General features: G+C 44.5%; 1 protein-coding gene across 2 annotated transcripts in view; it reads right to left on the bottom strand.

Moving 5' to 3' along the window:
* Positions 1-288: 288 nt before the first annotated feature.
* The window catches only part of LOC309553936 (oocyte-specific histone RNA stem-loop-binding protein 2-like), a 113,009-nt gene continuing 90,346 nt past the window's right edge, over positions 289-22,951 (bottom strand). For both annotated transcript variants that reach the window (XM_082255440.1, XM_082255439.1), the window contains 2 exons: positions 7,978-8,068; positions 289-494 (listed from right to left, as the gene is read on the bottom strand). In XM_082255440.1, coding sequence (XP_082111566.1) covers positions 375-494; positions 7,978-8,068 — 211 coding nt within the window. In that variant the 3' untranslated portion in view covers positions 289-374. The remainder of the gene's footprint in view (positions 495-7,977; positions 8,069-22,951) is intronic.

Genomic DNA, 22,951 nt, shown 5'->3' on the forward strand with positions numbered 1-22,951 from the left:
ATTGCACAGACATTCAGGTTCCATTTTAGAAGGAAAAGCAGAGTAGTGCTTACATAAGAATACAGTTTTTATATTAAAGAAAATGCCCACTGATCTGTGTTTAAAAAACAAGTGTGCTTGAATATTATAACGTTGCTGGTATGCTAACTTTATAAAGTACACAGATTTCTTTTGTGACATTTTAAATCTGAAATTGGAATGCTGCCCATAAATTACTATAGATCAATGATGCCAAAAAGAATATTTTATATGGCTTTTTTTACAATTGCCACCTAAAGGTACAACTCACAAAATTAGCCCCTCTCCAACACATAAGAAATAAGTATGCTTTAAACAGTCAATTTAAATGATTTTCTTCTTTTGCAGAAAGACATCTATTGCCCTATCCAATATGGATAATTGTAAGACCGTGTAGAGTCATAGCTCTGCATCCAGTTGAAGAAAGTCTGAGTTGGATCTTCAGAAGGGCAGGCCACATCAGGTACATCTGAGATCTGTAAGAAAATTAACACTTCAGAAAGATAAAACGACATTTCTACTGTATATTAGGCTAAATAGTACTGGTTGATTTGCTTCATATACAGACAGTTAAAGTAGAAAGGCTTGGCAAAATAATCACATAAATTAGGCTCCATGCACACTAGCTTATTTTTAAACTGCTAGCAGCGGTTTTGAGCTTTTTCTGCCCTTAGAAGTAGGCTAACACTATTTATGTGTCCATACACAATATTGTAGACTAGAAGCGTTTTTCAAGCTTCAGATTCCACGAGCAGTAAAAAAGAAAAAAACCACCACAACACTTTCTGCATTTCTGGGAGAGATTTGCCAGCAGAATAAAAAAAGCTGATAGCTCCTAGAAGCCCCTAAACGTTGTTAACCACTGCTTTTTCTCAGCCCGGGGACCACTAGCATCCTTGACCAGTGTATAGCTTTGTAAAAAGCAGGCCGGCAAGCCGTTAACGAATGATCAGCTATGGTTCCCTGCTAACCGCTGAACGTAAACAGATGGCAGCAATAAAAATTGAGAAAACAGCATGGGGTCTTCCACCCACCCCTTCCAAATCTACCCCCCCCCCCCCCCGCAAAAAGGTTCCCCTTACAATCCATGCTACCAGACTATCCCAAGCATGCAGCCTGGCAGCCCAGGAAATGGGGAATAGGGCAGAGCAAGCACCCCTCCCCTCCTAATACCAGGACACATGCCCTCAAAATGGGGGTTGCTTGGGTGTTGGGGGGGATGACTAGACAAAGGCTCCCGTTTGACAGCTCTGCCGCCTCCCAATAAACAAATTATGCCAGCATGCCATTGAACATGGCGTCCTGGATCAGGGCATGCTGGGGCGGGGTCAGTGACATCACCTGGGCCCCCCACCTTAGTTGTCAAACGGCGGGAGCCGACTTTGTTCGGGTCAGCGGTCGGAGCTCAACCGGAGTTCATGATTGAAAATGGCTCTACACCAGGGGACAGTTTTGTTTTTAAATAGAGGACTTGTCAAATATGGTTACATAGTGAGGTGGAAAAAAAAAGAAAACAGCAAACACTTTATAGGTTGGACTGGTGTCTTTTTAACAGTACATTGTATACCCTCGGTATGTTGTGGTTGTTAGGGTGCCCATCTAATAGTTTTTTAAACTATTCATAGGTTAGATTGGTCTGGCAAGAACGATTCTTCATGAATCCATGTTGATTACTACCAATGATCCAGTTATTACTAAAATCTTGTATATAATCCCTCATCATCCCCTCCAATAGCTTGCAGACTAATGTTAGGCTAAGCAGCCTGTAGTTCACAGGGATATATCTTGGCCCCTTTTTTTTTTTTTTTAAATATTGGTGCCACATTGGATTTTCTCCAATCAGCTGGTACCATTCTGTCAGACAGTCCATAAAAACTAGGAACAATGGTCTGGCTATCACCTGGTTGAGCTCCTTAAGGACCGTCAGGTGTAAGCCATCTGGTCTCGATGGCTTATGTTACGTTTAAAGCGGTAGTATACTCCGCCATATGACTTTTACCTACAGGTAAGCCTATAAAAAGGCTTACCTGTAGGTACAATTGTGCAGGTTTAGGAGATATTCAACCTGCATGCAGCCGCTAACTTCTGCGGCGCATGCGCTCTGAAGGTCTTGCAGACCTTCAGAGCTCCTTGCCAGATCTTGCCTGAAAGTGAAACTCCCACTCACAGCGCCGGAGCCGCCGAACCAGGAAGAGATGCCGAGGGAGCATGTCAGCTCCCTCAGCATTGTCCAGACGACCGTGCCGGGGCTTCGTTCTAAAGTAAGTATTTCATAATGAGCTAGTATGCGATGCATACTAGCTCATTATGCCTTTGTCCTGCAGGGTTTGTTTTTTGTTTTATTAATGAGTATACAACCGCTTTTAGTCTAGTTCCGAGTGTCTTCTGTTACCGTGAGGGTGCTTCCTGTGACATGTTAACATTACAGTCTAAGTTACTGTATCCCCCCCGTTTCCTTTTGTGAAGACTAAGAATCTATTCAGAACCTTTGCCTTCTCTGTCCTTTATAGTCAGATTCCCTTCATCCTTTAAGGGGCCAATATGCTCTAGACTTTACCATTTACTGTACTTTAGAAATTTCTTAGTTTATTTTTTTACCCTTCCGCTGCATGCCTTGTGTTCCATTTTAGCTACCTTGATTGCGATAAAAGTAAGCGTGCATTCTTTTTAATGTTGGAATTCTGCCAGTGAGCCCTCAACTGTATATTTTTTGAAAGCCTTTCTTTAATTTTTATATGCATTTTTTACATTGAAGTTTAGCTTCCCAGGGTTTATTTTAGCCCTTTAAAAACGTACTCTATGTTGGAATGCAATGGCCAGTATTTAGTATGTTCTTAAAGCACTCCCGTTTTTCCCCTCAGTGTTTTGTTTCCTAGGATTCTATCCCATTTAATATCTAGCAAAGAGCGCAATTTAGGGAAGTTGGCTCTTGAAATTTAGTGTCCTTTTATTACCCTTGTGTTTCCCATTTCTGTGGTTTATACTGAAGTTAATTGACCTATGGTCACTGTTTCCCAAGTTGCCCCGTATTTCTACACCTGCAATCAGGTCTGTATTGTTAGTAATCAGTAGGTCTAGTAACACATTGTTTCTTGGTGCATTCCATCTGACCCATTAAAGGGTCCTGCAAAATATTTAGGAAATGGTGAGCCTTAGACAAATGCACGGCTCCTTCTGCCCAGTCTATATCTGAATAAAATCCCCCATAATTACCTTTCCCATCCTTGCTGCCATTCCAAGCTATGATAGGTGGTCCACCTCCCCCTCCTTCTGGTTGGGGGCTTATAGCATACACCCAATATTACTTTCCCCATAGTACTGTCCCTTTGAAGCTCTACCCATAAGGATTCCACCTCCTCCCTAGCTCAATTTGTGATATCGTCCCTCATTTCGTTGCAGATCGTTCTTGATATACAGGCATACCCTCCTGTCTTTTTTGCCTTCCCGATCTCTGCGATAGAGGGAATACCCCTGAATAGCTGCCAGACAATCAATCATGAAAGCTGTCAAACCAAGTCTCTGAAATTCCCACAAAATCAAAATCCTCCCCATATTTTAACTCCTCCAGTTCTCCCATCTTGTTAGCCAGACTTCTAGAACTGGTATACAAACCTTGCAATTTTGTCCAGTTGCATACTATATCCTTGTTCAATGTTATGAGGCTGCACTTTGGACTCGTCAACTTACCTACCTTGGGTTTTGGACCTGGTCACCCTACCACTAATGCCCCCAATATTGCCTACTGAACCTTGCTCCCCGCTGGCTAGCCCTACATCTGGACCCTCCCCATCACCTAGTTTAAAAAATCCTCTAACTTTTCAGCCATCTTTCCCAGCAGGGATTCACCCTTCCCATTTAGGTGCAGTCTGTCCTTACTAAAGAGCTGGTAGCTGACTGAAGTCGGCCCAGTTCTCCAGGAACCCAACCCCCCCCATTTCTACACCAGCTCCTCAGCCACTTGTTAACTTCCCTAATCTCCCGCTGCCCCTCTGGCGTGGCTCCAGGTAGTATTTCTGAGAATACTACCTTGGAGGTCCTACTCCTCAATTTAGCGCCCAAGTCCTTGAAATTTTTAGGACTCCCCATCCTTGCTCTACATTTGTCTTTGGTACCCACGTGTACGACAGCTGGGTCTTCCCCAGCCCCAACCAATCTTCTGTCCACCAGATCCGTGATGTGCTGAACCCGACGATCCGGTAAACATACATCGGTGCTTAGGGTCTTTGTGACAGATTGCCCTCTGTCCTTTTAATAATTGAGTCTCCCACCACCAGAATCTGTCTTTTTACCCTTAGCCTCGCTCCGGCCCTCACCGGAGCAGGAATGGTGTGTGATTTTATTTACTTTGACACCACTTTGGCAAATGAGTAGAGGTACAATGTACCCCTATTCATTCACATAGTAGTTGAGGTTGAATAAAGACAACAGTCCATCCAATTCAACCTGTACAGGTGTGTCAGTGGCTTGATCATTTCCCATAACTCTAAATGTTGTGATCTGTGGGATGCACATCCTAGAGTCTTTTAAAAGTAGCCATACTCCCCACAGCTACCACCAATTATGGAAGAGCGTTCCACATTCTCACCGCCCTTACAGTGAAGAACCCCTTACGCAGCTTAAGGTTAAACTGCCTCTCTAATCTCAATGTGTGGTCCTCGTGCACTACTTGATACTAGTTTTTTCCTATGCTGGGATCACCATTGAGGTATTTGTAAATAGCTACCATGTCCCCTCTCAGGCATCTCCTTTCCAAGGAGAATTAAGCGCTTGTAATTCAGGTCCTCAAATCCTCTAATTAGTTTAGTTGCCCTTCTTTGGACTCTCTCCAGTTCCAGCACATCCCTTCTGAGGATTGGCGACCAGAACTAGACAGAATACTCCAGGTGAGGCAGGACTAGGGTTTTATAAAGTGACAGGATTATAGCTTTATCTCGAATATATCCCCTTCCTTATGCATGCTAATATTCTGCCAGCTTTGACAGCTGCAGCTTGACATTGCATGCTATTGCTTAGTCTATCTTCTACTAGAACCCCCAAATCCTTCTCCATCCTGCATTCCCCCAGAGGTCCCCCCCCCAGAGTATAATTTGTGTACGTTTTTTGCCCCTTATATTGCTCTACATTAAATCTCATTTGCTGCGTAATTGCCCACTTTGTTATTCTGTTCAGGTCATTCTGTAAGATTTCTATATCTTGATAGGATGTTATTGCCCTGCATATTTGTGCCATCCGCGAAAACTGAGATTGAGCTACTGATTCTGTCCTCTATGTTATTAATGAATAAATGTTATTAATGAATAAATGTAACAAAATAGGTCCCAGGACTGAGCCTTGGGGGACCCCACTTACCACTCCAGACCAGTCTGAGTAGACGTTATTTATCACCACCCTTTGGACATGCTCATGTAACCAGTTTTCTATCCATGAACAAACTGAGGTCGATGCCTGCAGACTTTAGTTTGTAGATTAAGCGTTTGTGGGGAACTGTGTCGACTGTCTTAAAATCCAGATACACCACATCCACAGTTCTCCCTTTATCTAGCTCACCTCCTTGTAAAATGTAACAGATTGGTTTGGCAAGAATGTCCTTTTGTGAACCTGTGCTGATTACTGCTGATACTGTTGACCCAAGCAAATTCTTGGATATAGTCCCTTATCATCCCTTCTAATAATTTACATACAATTAATATCAGGCTGACCGGCCTATAGTTTACCGGAATATCCCTCCTCCCTTTTTGAATATTGGTATCACACTAGCTTTCCTCCAGTCACCTGGTACAGTTCCTGTCAATATGCTGTCTGCGAAGATTCGGAACAATGGTCTAGATATAACCCTACTGAGTTCCTTGAGTACTCTCGGGTGCAAGCCATCCGGTCCTGGTGATTTACTAGTGTTAAGGTTATCAAGTCTTTTCTTGATTTCGCCCTCTGTTCGCCACTGCGACAAGTCATGTGATGTGCCAACAATACAGTCCTGTCAGTATACCCCTCCTTTTTGTGTGTAAAAACAGGAGGATAAGAAAGCATTTAGCACAGTTGCCTTCTGTGTCCTCTGTAACCATCTTCCCATCATTGTTAATCATGTGTGCAACGTGCCCTGACCTCGCTTTTTTGCTATTAATATATTTCAAGAATTTTAAGATTTTTTTTACTCTCCGCTGCTAGGTGTCTCTCAAAATCATTTTTAGCAGTCTTGATTCAGTTTTTTACATTGGTTAGATTCCTTGTATTGGTGAAAAGCCGATAATGTCCGCTCCGATTTAGATTTCTTAAAGGCCATTTTTTCACTCTAAAAAGCATTTTTACATTATGGTTTAGCCACCCTGGTTTGACCTTGGCTCTTCTAAATTTATTTCCCATTGGAAAGCACTGTGAGATACTTTTGTTTAATATGTTCCTAAAGCATTCACATTTTTCCTCTGTGTTCAATGTTCCTAGCGGTCGGTCCCAATCTATTTTCTCTTATTGAGTTATTGAGCACATTTCAGGAAAGTTTGCCCTTCTGAAGTTTAGGGTTCTTATTTTCCCCCTCATGCTTTGTTTTCCTATGATTTAATATAAATGTGATCGTCCCGTGATCACTAGAACCAAAGTTGTCCTGTACTTCTACATCTGAGAATAGACCCGAATCATTCGTAATAGATCGAGCAATGTTTTTTCTAGTAGGAGAATCGACCATGCCCTGTAAGGCATTCATGAAATGTCAGGCCTTTACTGAGTGAGCTGTCCCCTCTCCCAGTCAATATCGGGATTATTGAATTCACCCATTACGATGAACTTGTCCCTGCTATGCCGCCATTCCCAACTGTGAAAAATTCCAGCTCTATCTCCTTGTTTGGTTGGGTGGCCTATACATACCCCCACTATTACTTTCCCCCTTACTTCTTCCTTATGGAGTTCTAACCACATGTATTCCACCTCCATCCTCGTCCCTTCCATAATGTCATCCTCTACCACCCTTACGTTATTTTTGATATAGAGACAACCCCCCCCTTTTGCCTTCCCTGCCCTTCCTATACACAGAATACCCTTCAATATTTGCCAGCCAGTCGCGTGACGGGTCAAACCAAGTTTGTTATTCCCACAAGGTCTATGTCCTCCTTGTGTATTAACCGTTTCAATTCCTCCATTTTATTAGCTAGGCTCCTGGCATTTGTGTATACCCCTCTTTGTGTTGTTGGAGTCTATAGCAACGAGGGCCTTGTCCTCATGCCACAGGTCTCAGAAGACTGCAGGACCATTGGCAATGCGCAGCGCGACTGGCGCATACGCAGTAGGCACCTGGCTGTGAAGCAGCAAGCCATCACGGGTGCCCCCAGTTGAAATGCCGGCACCAGGGAAAGAAGCCCATGGGAAGGGACGGCTCAGGTGAGCACATCGCTGAATTCTGGGACAAGTGAGTTTATTAAAAGTCAAAAAAGTCAGCAGCTACAGAACTGAACTTAACAAAAACGACAACCTCAGCTTTTGGATCGAAGGGTACTGTTGGCTGCAGCTGCTGATAAATGTGTAGGAAACATGCTGTCAGAATACAATAGCACAACAGGGAGGATTCCTCCCTCCACCTTAAATGAGTGGATGAAGAAGTCCAACAGGTAGAAGTCCATAAATTAAACTAGAAAAGGATTCCTCTCCCAAAGAACCACATTTAAGACAACTTAAAAAGCAAGTTGAATTTCCTAATACAGAAGAGCCAATTACTAAAGCCAATTAATGCCCTAGAAGAGTTATATGCGAACTGGCTCAGTATAAATGGGTGCCAAAGAAACTTTCCTTGGGTCATTGTTAACTGGCCACAAGGTCCTTTTTTTACTCATCAATGCAGGGGGTAGATAGGCACAGAATAGATCACTGAAACAGATCATTTATACGGCTAGTATATAGTAAAAGCCTACTTGAAACACTTCTGCACAATATGAATACCAGTTACGAAGCATTCAGTTATAAGATCTTGCATACCTGTAGGTCAAATAGATCAGCATCCAAACCTTGAAAGGAACTCCAGGAATCCAACAAACTCTGCTTTGTGTCATCATATGGCATTTCTTTCCTAAGTAGCAAGCATACCAAATTTATATTACAAGGTGAAGTTCATTTAGTCCAAAAAGACATTTGCAGAATGCAGCCTGGATTTTAAAGCCTAGATTTATTAAAAAAAAAATAAATAAATAGGTTGGCAAGTGGTAGGCTATAGCTTAAAATCTTAATATACAGGGTTTGTACTTATAAGTAGCGATATTGGGGTAGGCACAGTTATGGAAGGGGAGGGGGTACTTCCTTTTTCTGCTGGGGGAATGCAGGGACTAGAAGCGGATGATGTAATGTTAGGCATTACAGAATATTGAAGTCGATTAATTTGCAACTCTAGACTTTGGGTCGGATGTGGCTCTTTACTGGCCCTTGACGCATTATTCCTCCCACTGGCACCAACGATGGAAAACCATTCCTCCCACTGGCACCAATTTCTCCCTGGGGAGGGGGGGGGGGGTGTAACCGGGCTGGAAATTCAAAAAAGTAAACAAAAAAAACATGACAATACATTGTAATCGGTTAGGATTACATTACTGTTATCAAACCATTCCACCTCCGTTTTGTCCCTAGTGCTTTGTCCAGTGCCCTGCCTGTACTTTACCGTTCTTTCTGCCTAGAAACTGGAGAACGTCCATGGCATCCAAAAAGCGTCCCTTTAGGTCAAAAGCAGTTTTAGACCAGCTAGAAGACAGCGACAGTGAGTTAGAATCACTTGCAGAATTGAGCGATAGGAATTAGTGGGGAAATTAGTCCAATAATTGAAGACAGTGACTATTCTGACTGATGAGGTTATTAAAAAAAATTGTTACCAAGATAAACCAGTACAAAGAGCAACAATTAACAACTCTGCATCGGAAATTTCCAAAAAGCAGAAAGTGGGAACCATTGCCCAAAGATGGCATTTGGAAATTTCTGGGCCTAATACTTAATGGAGTGGTGGGGGAACCCTTGCAGAAGTGGTAATGGACAAAACATTACTTGCCACTCATGACATTTTTACACTTCCAAAACGAAGAATTTGAAGAAACTACTCATCCTGCACAAAAACTAAAGAAAATTTGGCAAGTATCTCAAATATTCTAAAGAATTTCCAACAGACCTATGTGCCAGAAAGATTAGCATAGATTAAATTCTAATGGCCTACAAGGGAAGGCTCAGCTGGGCACAATACATTGCATCAAAGAGCACAATTTAGCATAAAAAGGTTAACTGGCGGGACATGCCACCAATGTTTAGCAATAAGAAGCTGAAGACTGGAGAAATGGTTGCCTAGCAGAAAGGGAAAAAACGATGGCGTGACAAGATGTGTGCCTAAAAAGTATAGTTCATAATACCTCCACTGTTATTGTACGCTCGAAAGGTGGGAAAGAAATCATGAAGCCACAAGTAGTGATAGACTACAACACCACCATGGGAGGTGTTGACAGAGCCGAACAAGCAATGACATTCTACCCAGCAATGAGGAAACTGCAAAAGTAGTACTACAATAAGATCTTCAGACATCTTCTTAAGCAATGTTTGTGGAGTGACAAGCCTGTGATTAATTCTGACTTAATTTGGAAAGTTGCCAACATATCTTTGTGAAACACCAAACCCCATCAGTGGCTATGAATAGAGCTGGACGTTGTGCTGTTGGCGTTGTCAACCCAGAACACCTGACTGGTCGTCACTTCATAGACTACATCCCACCAAATGAGAAAAAGTCAGCACCTACAAGGATGTGCATGGTTTGTTACTCGAAGCGAGAGGGCAGTGGAAAGAAAAATTGGAAAGGAAACCAGTTTTCATTGTCCTGATTGTAACGGACTTTGTGCACTCAGGTTTCAAAAATTTTCATACCCGGGATGTTTACTAAACCAATATGCAGTGTCTAGTAATATTGCACCCTTGTTTTGTGCCCTATTTCAGTGTTTTTGATTTGTATACATTGAGTTAAATTTATTATTTTATCATTTATGATTTTGGGTTTCGATTTCTTCTATACCCAGAATGACTTCTAGACTCTTGTTTGGATAGATTTAAGCGAATTATTCCTGAGAATTACAGGCCTACAACCTAAAACAACAAGTTTCCATGCATAACAATGTACTGCTTTGGACATTCAAAAATACTGACAATCATACCGCCAGGGAGGTTACAAAGTTTGGTGACCCCTGGTTTAGGTGATTGTCAAAGAATAAGAGGGCCTCAGTTGCAACCCCTGAAAGCATCAAAGTGCCATAGATAATTATATAAAATGCTGACAGAAGACTCAGACTGCAGACATACTAGTGCTTTAATAGTAATATATGTTATATGAAACAGACCAGGGACAAAATATGCAATACTGCTAGGAAGTCATTACAGCCTCTTTGCAAAACCCATGTTTCGGCAGAAACAACCAGGAAGTGCCTCTACTGCCTCACAAATCCTAGCCAAAAATGAGGTTGTAAAAAATTCCTGAGATTGCTGAAAAGATCAGAGTTAGACTTACCGGTAACTGTTTCCAGGAGTCTTCCAGGACAGCCCTTGAGAGATGGAGCTCCTCCTACTGGACTGGAAACGCATTGCCATCAGCTCTTTAAAAGGCGGTCCCTCAGGCACCTGGTCAGTTTTATCCAAGAACCGAAGGACGGAGCTGAAAAATAGTTAAAAAACATAGTACAGAACAGTACATCAATTCATTTTATTAATGTAGAAAAAAGGGTGGGAACCTGCTGTCCTGGAAGACTCCTGGAAACAGTTACCGGTAAGTCTAACTCTGATCTTTCCCCAGTCGTCTTCCAGGACAGCCCTTGAGAGGATTAACAAGTACTCACCCAGTTCCTTTTAGGGGGGGACCACTGCTTGGAGGACCTTCCTTCCCAACACCTGATCCTGGCTACCAAAATAACCAGTAGTGTTGGATGAACGTTGGGATGCTTGACCACGTTGCGGCTTTGCAAATCTGTTCTGGGGTAGCACCGGCTCTTTCTGCCCAAGATGTGGCTAATGCCCTTGTGGAGTGCGCATTGAGTCCCTCTGGTGGATCCAAGTGCAAGACCCTGTATCCCTCTGAAATAGCCATCTTTATCCATCTGGCTATAGTCCCTTTCGAAGCCTGCTTCCCCTTGCGTTTCCCTGAGAACAGGATAAACAGGGTCTCCGATGTTCTGAAGCTTCCTGTTGCTTCTAGGTAGGCTATAAGGCACCTTCTGACATCCAAATGGTGTAGTTGCTCTTCTTTTTCATTGGATGGTCCATTGCAGGAGTGTAGTATGTCTTGGCTTCTGTGAAAGGTAGAGGCGACCTTGGGTATTAAAGCCTGGTTGGTCCTGAGAATGACCCTATCCTCAAGAATCGGTAGGAAGGGCTCTAACTGAAAGGGCTTGTATTTCGCCAATTCTGCGAGCAGAAGTTATAGCGACAAGAAAAACATTTTTTTGGGTAATCAATCTTAAGGAGGCCTCTGATAATGGCTCAAAGGGTTCCTTAATGAGCGCCCTTTATATGGTAGACAAGCCCCAAGTCGGAAACTTACGACAAGGTACTGGTCTAAGTCTTGAGACTGCTTTGCAGAATCTGCTAATGAGGGGATCCTGTGTAAGAAAAACTGTAAATAAACTGATAGGGCAGCAATCTGTACCTTAATAGTACTTTAGGACAGGCCCTTGTCAATACCCTCCTGTAAAAATTCTAAAATTGTAGGCGAGTCTGACTTTTCTTTTTTAGATTGTGCTAGCCACAAGTTGAACCTCCTCCAGACTTTCTGGTAAATCGATCTTGTGACCAGCTTACGGCTCTGTAACACGGTCTTGATTACCTTGTCAGAGAGCCCTTTAGATCTTAAGATCTGATTCAGATACCAAGCTGCCAAGTTTAGCATGGCTGGCTTGCGATGAAGTACTGGTCCCTGCGATAACAGGTTCCGGTTGGGGGGTAACATCCAGGGTTGTTGATCCGTCAGGGATAGTAGCAGTGAAAACCAGGCCCTTTTTGGCCAAAATGGGGCGATCAGGATTAAAGCAGTGTGCTCTGTCCGGAATTTTGCTAGGATTCTTGGGATTAGAAAAAGAGGGGGGAAGGCGTAGCATAGCCTGAAAGTCCATGCGGTCTGAAACGCATCTACTGCCATCGGCTGATCTCTAGGATTGAGCGAGCAAAAATCTGGTAGCTTGGTGTTCGCTCTGTTGGCAAATAAATCGATCTCTGGATAACCCCGTCTGGATGTTCTGTGATAAGACTATAGGGTCTAAGGACCAATCCTCCTGCGAGATCAGTTGTCTGCTTAAAAAATCCGCAAGATTGTTCTGAGTGCCCTTGAGGTGTACAGCTGAGAGGGACTCCAAATTCTGCTCTGCCCAGTGAAAGATTTCCTGTGCTACAGTCATCAAGGTGGGACTCCTGGTCCCTCCCTGCTTGTTTAGGTATGTCACGGAAGTTATATTGTCTGACCTCACTTGTACGTGCTGGCCTTTGAGTTGCTCCTGGAAGGTTGCGATTCCTCTCGCCACAGCCTTCAATTCCTTGAAGTTGGACGAATTGTGTCTCTCTGAACAAGACCAGACTCCGTGTCCAGTGACTCCCTAAATGGGCTCCCCATCCCCAGCTGCTGGCATCCGTTGTTAGGATGCGTGAAATCTGAACTGTCCATGACAGTCCCTTGTTTAGGTTGTTCCGGTTTCTCCACCACCATAGCTCTTGTTTTACCCTTGCTGGGAGAAGAACCCCGTCTTCTAGGTCTCTCTTCCTGAGGCTCTGTAGGAGAAAAGACTGAAGTGGTCTCTGATGGAATCTGGCCCACTTTACTGCCGGGATGGAAGCTGTCATGAGTCCTAGGACCAACATAATTTCTCTTATCGAGTTTGGAAGGTTGGTTTGCATTTCTGCTGTCCTTTGGTCTATGCGCCTGATCTTCTCCTCTGGAAGCATCATCACTTGTTCTCTGGAGCGGATGATATATCCCAGGAACAATATCTCCTGTGAGGGTATGAGGTTTGACTTACACATTGACTATCCAACCTAGATGGGTAAGCCATTCTTGAGCCACTACTAGATCCTCGATCAGTTTCTTCTTGGTAGGAGCCATGAACAGTAGGTCGTCTAGATAAGGGATTATGTTATGGCCCTGAGTCTTAGGGGAGCCGGAGCCTCTGCTAGGATCTTTGAAAAAATCCTTGGGGCCGAAGAGTCCAAACGGAAGAGCTCTGCTTTGAAAATGGTGGATCTTTTCCCCAAATTTTATTGCTATGCGCAGATGCTTTTGGGATCCCTCCCTTATGGGGATGTGGAGATAGGCATTCTTTAGATCCAGATCCATTGTTGCCATAAAACAAATCTCTTTGAAGCAAATTCCTTACAGAGTAAATTGACTCCATGCAGAACCTTTGCCCTCCTCTTGCTTTGGTACAGGAATTAGGACCTTCTGGTCTATCATTTCCCCTATAAGTAGTGGCAGGGCCTGTGCCTTCGCTGGGTCTCTGGGTAGCTTGGTAATCGTCATTCGAGGGGGGTTTCTTGCTGAATTCCAAGGCGTAACCCTTCTCGATGACTCCCCTGACGAACTTGTTGGAGGTTAGCTTCTACCATTGGGGGAGGAATCTCTCCAACCTCCCTCCCACCTGGCATCCAGCGTCTGAGTTTTGGGATTTTGGCCAGGAGGGTTAAAGAGCATGTTTGCCCTTGGTTTCCCTTTCTGGCCTGTCCAGTGCTTTTTCGGTCTTCCCCTATCTGGTTGACCTCGGTCCTCCCTGGCTTGTCCCCTATAGGGACGAAAAGTTTTTCTCTGATAGGAAGAAAACCTTCCCATTCAAGAAGAGGTCCTATCTGCCGTCCATTCCAGGGCTTTGTCCAATTGTGGACCAAAAAGGAATGTTCCCGAAAAAGGGAGGCTGCATAAATGTAGTTTTTATGCTGTATCTCCAGACCAGGTCTTGAGCCACAGTGCTCTTCTGGCTGAGACAGAAAGTGCCGCTGATCTGGCTGACAGCTTTACTGCTTCTGCTGAAGCATCAGAGATAAAGCCTACTGCCTTAAAGAGCAGGATTTTAGTAGTTCCTCCCTAGAGGTACCTGCCGTCAGGTGTTCCTGCAGCTGCTTTAGCCAGAATTCAAAGTTTCTTGCTACGCAAGTTGTGGCTAATGCTGGCCTTAAATTAGCCATAGCAGTGTCCCATGAGCGCTTTAAGATAACATCGCTCCTTTTATCCATGGGATCCCCTAGGTGTCCCATATCTTCAAAGGCCAAGTCCGAATGTTTAGAAACCTTAGCCAGGGGGGCATCTAGCTTTGGTGACTGGTTCCAAACTGACTCAGGGTCCTCGTCAAAGGGAAATCTTCTCTTTAAGGAACCTGAAAAGAATGGTTTCTTTTCTGGTTCTGACCATTCCTTCAATACCAAATCTGACACGATTTGATGTACTGGGAATACCTTGGCCTTCTTGTTCAGCCCCTGGTACATCTTATCGTGTCTAGATAAAGGAAGAGGAGGCCCCCTTATTTCCAAAGTGTCATAAATGGCCCAGAGTAGGTCATCCACTTCCTCTATGGAGAGCCTATATCTGGTAGATCCAACGGCTTCTCCCTGTCCCTCTTCCTGACCAGAATCTGACTGGGGGGGGTCTTCCTTGCTTCCCGTTTGTTCCCCTTAACATGAAGCTAAGGGGGTAGGTGAAGAGGGTGGGTCTGGGGGAGTAGTGGTCTTGGGTATCTGTACCTCCGCAATTAGTTTCCTAAAAGATGAAAAAGTAGATTGTACTTAGTCTTTAAATGAGGAAAGAAATTTTGAAAAAGGCGAATCTTCCTGGGCTTTTAATACTGCCGAGATGCACGCTGGGCATAGGGTTTTGGAGTAATTAGAGAAAAGCCCGGTGGCGCAGGAGTGGCACTTTTTCTTTTCAGTCTTAGAAGTTGCTCTTGAGGGCTCCTTCTAAGAAAGGGGTACATAGGCAAACAACTTGACTAACATTAAACAAGCAGACAAAAAAAAAAAAAAAAAAAAATTTTTCCTTTTAAAATGAACTTTCCTGTGCCTCCCTGCCTCACTGAAAAGTCCCTAGGGACTCTTCAGTGCTTCACCCCCCTCCAACAAACCAGCTATGCTGCTTGAAATACACAGGAAAAGGGCTGTGGCAACTGCCAGCTACCTGTGATGAGCCGGTGCTTGTCTCCCCTGCGGCGTGTGGAGCCTTGCGGCGCACAGCGATGACGATACCGCCGCCGGAATTGACGCCCCGCGTCTTCCGGCTCACGCTGTATACAGCGGGGCCGCCGGGCGGCTCCCCTGCAGTCACCGCTCAGTGTGCGGTCATCGCTGCCCTCTCCCTTGCCGGGCACTGGAGAGAGGGGGGGGGGGGGACGGGGAGCTCCAACACCTGTGGAGGGAACCCGAGGCCATGCTGCTCCTCTGATGTTCTGAAGCTTCTTGCGGAAGGTGAGGGACCCAAGGCTGCCTGGTAGTTGTCTCCCCTGCTAACCCTTGAGATATGGAGCTCCTCTAAAAAGGTGGTTCTTCCTGGCAATAGGTCTCCTCCGAAACAAAAAACTGACCAGGTGCCTGAGGGACCGCCTTTTAAAGAGCTGATGGCAATGTGTTTCCTGTCCAGTCCATCTCTCAAGGGCTGTCCTGGAAGACGACTGGGGAAAGTAGTAATTCACTACTGGAACAATTGGTTTATAATGATTTTTCAGGTGTGGAGCATTCGTAATGTTCACATCAAAACCACCAGAATGATCAAAACAGTTAGGTACCTGGTAACTTTTTCGAATAAGTCCTCCAGGGCAGCATCTGAGAGTTAGGCTCCTTCCACCTGAAACAGAATAGTCCACCATCATACCTTCTGCCTCAGTAATACTAAAGCACTGAAAAAAAAAAAACAAACATACGTGAATGAATCCGCAAACCCTTTTTGCCTTGTTCTTTAGGGTGGAACGAGTGCTGCCCTGGAAGACTTTGAAAAGAGTTACCAGGTACCCTACTCCGTTTTCTCTAATAGTCTTCCAGGGTAGCATCTGAGGGGGGGGGGGGGGGGGAATGTACCAAGCAATACTTACTAGGGAGGGGAAAAAAGTCTGGAGCACCTTGCGGCCAAATGTCTGGTCCTGACTGGGACAGCTGGTCGATGTGGTAAGATCTTTTGCGAAGGTACTGAAGCTCGATCACATCGCTGCCCTGCAGATCTTCTCCATTGTTGCCCCAGCTCTTTCTGCACTTGATACCCAAGCTCTGGTCGAGTGGGCAATGACTCCACTTGGCGGGGCAAGGTTTAGTGCTTGGTAGGTTGTCTGAATAGCAAACTTTATTAATCTAGCTATCATACTTTTGAGGCCGTCTTCCCCTTGTTGACTTCTGCATGGAGAATAAATAGTGTGGTCATTATCGCCAATCTTTACCTCTCGAGGTAAGGTATCAGGATCTTACATCCAGCTTGTCGTAGGTGTCTTCTTGCTATCCATCGAACTTGGAAGGGAGGGGATAACCACATCACGAGTTCTGTGGAAAGTTAAGACTTGGTAGGAAGGCTAGGTCTGGTATGAGGATAATTTTATCCATAAGAATTAGACAATGAGGTTCTATCATGGATAGAGCCTGTATTTTGTTGACTTGCCTTGCAGACACAAGTGCCACCAGGAGTACTGTTTTTAGTGTAAGGTACTTATCTGAGCATTCCTCCAATGGTTCAAAGGGTGCGGAGAGGAATCCTTTAAGTACCGTGGATAGGTCCCATGTTGGAGTTCTGCGGAACTTCATGGGCCTGGCGCTCTTCAAAGAGAAGGATTCTTCTGAGCGTGTATTCTGCTAGCCTGATGTCTAGGTGGGAAGATAGGGCTGCCGCCTTGAACCTGCCGCCTTGAACCTTCAAAGTGTTGTGTGAGATGCCCTTGTCCTCTCCTTCCTGTATAAAAAAAATAAATCTAAGATTGCTGTAATAGTCCTTGTCAGAGGTCTTTGTTCTCGTATCAAAAGAGACTTTCCTCACTTTTGTAGATGCTTTGGTCACAGATTTTCTGCTGGCTAAGAGTGTCAATCACCCTATTTGACCGACCCTTTTTCTGTAGCCTCACCCTTTCAGGATCCAGGCCGAGAGTTTCATGACCTTGTGAGTCGGGTTGTTGACTGGCCCTTGCGATAGGAGGGTCGGCACATCTGGAAGTGTTCGATGTGGTCGATTACTGGAGGTTTTTTTTTTAAGTGACTGAACCATGGTCTCTGAGGCTAATGGAGTGCAATCAGTATCACTTTTGCCCTTTCTACCTTGATCTTTTGTACCAGCTTTGGTATTAGGGCAGTTGGAGGGGATGCATAACAGTTTGGGAGCCCTGCTTTGGTTAAAAACATATACTCCGATGTTTCCATCTTTGGGGTTTAGGGAGAAAAATTTGGGGAGCTTCGCATTTATTTTTGATGCTAACAGATCCACTTCAGGCACCCCCCCCCCCCCCAGAGTCAGGTGATCCACAAGAGGATTTCTTGATTTAAGGACCATTCTGTCTGGTTTTAGGATTTTAGCTCCCTTTAGATGGATGGCAGAGATGGCTCTGATGTTTCTCTCGCGTCCTGGCCGTGTGTGTCAGATCCATTAGACAAATCGATTTCGTTCCCCCTTGTCTGTTCAGATATGCCAGAGTTGTGGCGTTGGCTGAATCTGGACATCTTTGCCCTGAATGGCTGGCTGGAAAGCTTTTAGCGCCTCCTCTAAAGCTTTTAAATTCCCTCATGTTTGAGGATGCCTGAGACAAGTGGGGGTTCCGTTTTCTTTGTACGCGCCGAGCCACCATATGAGCTCCCTCAACCCAGAGTGCTGGTGGCTGTAGTGATCCGCACCAGACTGGCCTGTCCATCTGCGCCCCTCGAGGTAAATTTAAGAGCTGAACCACCACTGCAGCGTTCTTTTGATTGAACAAGGATTCGTCTCTAGGGATGATGGGTTGCCATCCCATAGGGCCACAATGCGATTTTGTACAGGTATCATGGAGCTGTGCCCAGGTGATGGCCAGGATTGAGGATGTCAGTCCCAACACTGCTATGCCCTGTCTGATGGTCATGAATTTGGCCCCCATCAGGGATACTACCGCTTTCCTTGATCTTTTCGGCTTTTTCCTCAGTCAGGAAAATCTTAGCATCCAGTATAGTATAGGACTCTGGCTTGGGGTGAATTGTGATTTTTCTTCATTTCACAAACCATCCTAATCTTTGCAAGAGATGCTCATGTGCAGATTGGCTTCCAGTCTGTCTGCTGATTCGGCAAAGATATAGCACCACGCCTATGCCTTGCTGTTTTAGATTTTTTTTTTTTTAAGGCTTCTGCCAATATTCGAGAAGATCCTGGATGCAGAAGAGATACCGAAAGGTAGAGCTGTGTACTGCAAATGTAGAGTGGTAGTTGAACCCTGGACCGCAAATCTTTGATATCTGATGACTTTATTGGCACATGTAAATATGCATTCTGCAGATCTACTGTGGCCATGAATACTCCTGCCTGAACAATATTCCTGAGTAGATGGACTCCATCCTGAATCTCTTCTACCTTCTTTCTGTTGAGTGGTTTGAGGTTCAGTATGAGCCTTAGCTTGCCTGGTGGCTTCTTCCTTGCATCATGTGCGAATAAACTCCCATCTTTTCTTCCGGCGGTACATGACAAATCACTTTGTTTTATACGATTTTCTAATGCAGAAAGGAAGGCCTCTGCTTGGTCTGTGCCTTTCAGGAGTGTCATCACCAGGTACTTGGTTGGGGGACAAGTGGAAAACTAGCAAGTTACCTTTTGCCATCGCACGAAGAACAAATCAGTTTGTAGTTTTCTTCCATTGATGAGCAAAGGACGCCAGTCTGCCCCCCACCTGGAGACAGCCATTGCTTTCAGTTTCTTGGAATGGAAGGCTTGAGGATAAATTCTCCCTTGCCTTTGTTTTGTTGTGTCCAGTGCTTCTTTGGTCCGTTTATTAAATTTCCTGGACTGACAAAGGGCGCTTTCCGCTGCTTTTTGGGTAGAGGACATACATCTTTGATAACGCCCTGGAGGAGGGCGAAACGCGTCAATGCAATTTCCGGTTTACGCTTGAAGCACACGTCACTTCCGGTTGAACGCAAGCCGGGACCGGCGCAGCCTGTGCAGACACCGCAAGTCCAGAAGCCTCCACTGGCATAGGAGATTATACTATCACAAGGCTTTTTACTTCTCTGAAAAATGTGAGTGTTATTTTATGTATTATCCAATAAATCGTCTAAACGGGATTACACTACTGAGTCTTCCTTCCTTATGGTCCCATATCTATTGACCCACCGAGGAAAGACTGATTACTGGAGTCCAAAAGATCAGCCCTAAAAGAAAAGAGCCCACTCCACACCGAACTAGGTGCGTTTGACCCACATGCAATATTGCTAAGGGGTCCTGGAAGTCTGGTAAGTGGAAGTCCATATGGAGTGGACTCACACCATTGCACTTTTTTTGGCACGGATTGTCCCCAATTTCTAGATTAAGGAGCACCTAAGCACACCGCACCTTCACTGGCTACTTGCTTAAAGAACTGAATCTGTTTGGGACTTTATCAAATTAATTTATATATGCACTATTGCAAGTTTTATTGATATATAGATTGTATTTTATGCACAATTATGTATGTATTTCTGCTCTTAATATTTATACTTGGTTTACACTATTGAAGCACTTCATTTCATGTCAGGATGAAGCTGATAATTAGGTTGCACTGTTGCACAATTTTATTTATTATCTATACACATTATTTAAGCAACAGTCACTTTATTTGGCATACCCTAATTTGCGCTGTGTATCACATTTTTGTCACTTAAAATATTAGTATTTTTGAACAGCAGCATTTTGGATTTGAGGGTAAAAACATATGTATCCATAGCGCAGTATTATATATTTCTTACCAAAAGGATATCTGCGCTTAAATGCAGTTGGAGTGAAGAGCTTTTCAGGCTCTTCTCATTCATTCTTGACTAAAGCCTCGTACACACGCAACGAATTTCCGCCGACCGGTCGTCCGTCTTTTGTCCAGAGTGGTGTCTGTTGGTTGGAATGTGCTCTAGGCTGCACACGAATTTTCCCGCACGACAGAATTCTATTTCAGAAGTGATGTCATCTGTTGGATTGCTTTGTATGTGTTCATCTCTGAGCATGCCTAGTCTTGCTCATAAGATTTTCCCCATCGAAATCTGTACTAATGAGATGAAAATCGGATGTGTTTTGACGGTCGACAAAAATTATATAGCCTGCACACCGACTTTCGGCCGAAAAAATCCTGGAGTCTGTTGTCTGAAGCATCATACTAACAAGCCGAAAATCGGCAGATCGGTCGGACGAAAATTACCGGCCGAATTTCCACTAGTGTGCAGGGGCCTTAAGTTTCAGAGTCTAATGTATTGGAAATGTTCTTGGTTTTTCGGTTGCAAGCCTTTGTACATCTTATCGTGTAAGGAAAGTTCTGCGACTCTGCTCCTCGATACAAAGCATATCTGCTATGGCTCTTTGTAAATTGTCAGTGTCTTCTGAGGGAAAAAAGCGTGCTTTCTGATGCTGGGTCTTCGTCATCTGAGTCCGAGCATACTCCTACTTCAGATTCTGATTCCGGGCTATCTGAATCAGTTTCCTGCTCCACTGGGTCCACCTCTTCCCAACTACACGAGGTGATGGACAGCTTTTCTATGGCCAAAAGTAGGGGCCCAAGCGTGCTCTTAATTTCCTTCTTGAAGGAGTTGAGCATGTTTTTAAAAAAGGAACCCCTGTTGATGAATTTTGGCATAATGTTTTTCCCCATTCTGGAGGAAACCTGTGCCTTGCTGCTGGTCTTTGCCCTTTTCTCTTCTGGGGTCTTGGTCTGCAAATAAGCACAAAGAACCCAGTGAGACAGGCGGTTGCCATACACAAACCTGAATAACCGTATGTAGTGAGGTAAAAGGCAGAAGACTCCAGCTTACCTTGGAGCTATCCTGACAAGGAGGATCTGCAGGGCAGGGTGGGGGAAGCAGCCGACATGGTCAGCCTCAGAAAAACCCCTGCATAAGGGCCTTTTAACTGCTTCCTGCACAGCTCCAACTCCACCCCCAGCTGACCCCATGTAGGTTGGTGGACGTACCTGCACTGCCATCTGCTCTCCTGGTATCCTTAGTCTGCTACTTCCTTGGGGAAGAGAGCTTATCCATCTATTTTTTAAATTTGCGCCACCGCCCCAAAGTCACGTCAGCAGAAGTTGCCCGGTCTATTGCCCAACTTCCACCTTTCCCAAGATGACTGTGGACCGGAAGTGCCTCACCGGAAGTGCCGCGAGGCACCGGAAATTATGCACCTGCCGCCATCTTGCTCTGCTAGCAGCATGGGGTGCCTGTTTGCTCTATCGGTCGGAGATATGGCCTCTAGACAGCCGGTGCTGGTGCCCAGAGGATGCGGTGACCGGATAGCTGGCTCAGTCAAGGTGCAGACTTTCGGGGGGAGATGCCATTGACCTTCCCAGCTGGAGGGATGGTTGCATACACATGAGCAGGGGTGAAACTTAGGCTTGGGGGCCAGCTTGCCTCAATATGCTGCCCCTGACTTGCACTACCCAAAGCCCACTGAGCTTTGAGTAGTACAGCTCAGGTGCTGGGATGGGAGGCTGGCCGGGGAGTCCCCTGCAGTTAGCATAAAGACTGGGAATATAATTAACAGTTGCAGCTCCTGTGGATCAGGAGGAAAGACAAACTATGACTGAGGTTTTTATAATGGTGGACTATTGGATCAGTAATTGTGACTGGCATGATTACTGGTGTCAAACGGCTGGTTGCAGTATTTGTAACCACGCCTAGGATTTTCATGCATAATCTCCCAAAAAAAAAAAAAAAAAAAATTCAATGAGCAGTAGTTCTGCAAATGGAATTTCCTTTGAGGAACACCTTAATGAAGAAGGTCAGAAGAGAATGGCCATATAGGTTCACACTGAAGGAAAGGCTACGGTAACTTTACAACTGGTCACCAGTAGAGCACTCTCAGAATGCATGTCAAACCTTGAGGCAGATGGTTTATCCATCTCAAAAAAAGCTGGTCAGAACTAGTTTTTGGGAGTTTATTCCACATTGACAGCTTACTGTTTAGAAGCCTTTTCATATGTGGAGGGTAAATCTTTCTCCAGACATAAGTGCCCTTTAGTCTTTTGTGCTGCCAAAGTGAATCGCTATACACCAAGTTCACTATATGGACCACTTCTTTATAAGTAGTGATCATATTCTCCCCTACAGCAGCATGGGTGCAATCTCAGGCTCCTGCAGACACAAGAAACTACCCCCCACAAATTATTTTGATCCCATACTGTTCACATGAATACACAAAATGTAAAATCTAGGGCACGCATGTTGCTTGCAATACACAATACATTACGCCGTGCAATCAGAGTGAGAGCAATAAATCTAGGCCTATTCACAGTCCCATTCTAAACGGATGACCTGTACAGCTTTTAAAGCGTTGCCTATGGAAACTGTACAGTGCGCAAATATAATGCGCGATGCTACTAGTAGTTTATTTGGTGCATGATTACATTTTTGTGCCTTAAAAATTTATATTTTTACTGAAATTTTGCACTTGATAAACCATTGCGTAAATAACAAAAAAAAAAAAATTAGAAAAATTAAAATTAAACTACCATTTTACTCTCCAGGGTCTTGGCTTTCAGAAAATATAGAACGTGTGGGGATTTTGAAAGAATTTTCAGGCCTAAAATTTGTGTGCATAAAGCACAAAAACTGCTCTGGCAGTGAAAGGGTCAGACCATCTGTACTGGCAGGAGAGTGTATTTTTGGTTTATTTGGTGTAGTGGCGTTACCCACTTCTGAGCCCTGCACTTTGAGAGTCACCCACTTCTGAAGGTGTAGGTAGAAGTATTATGGTTTGTGTGCATGCTATGTATACAGTGAGCAGGCTTTATTTTAAAGCCAATCAATTTAACCACTTCCA

Source organism: Pelophylax lessonae (assembly GCF_965119305.1).
Source record: "Pelophylax lessonae genome assembly, chromosome: 4".
Lineage (NCBI taxonomy): Eukaryota > Metazoa > Chordata > Amphibia > Anura > Ranidae > Pelophylax > Pelophylax lessonae.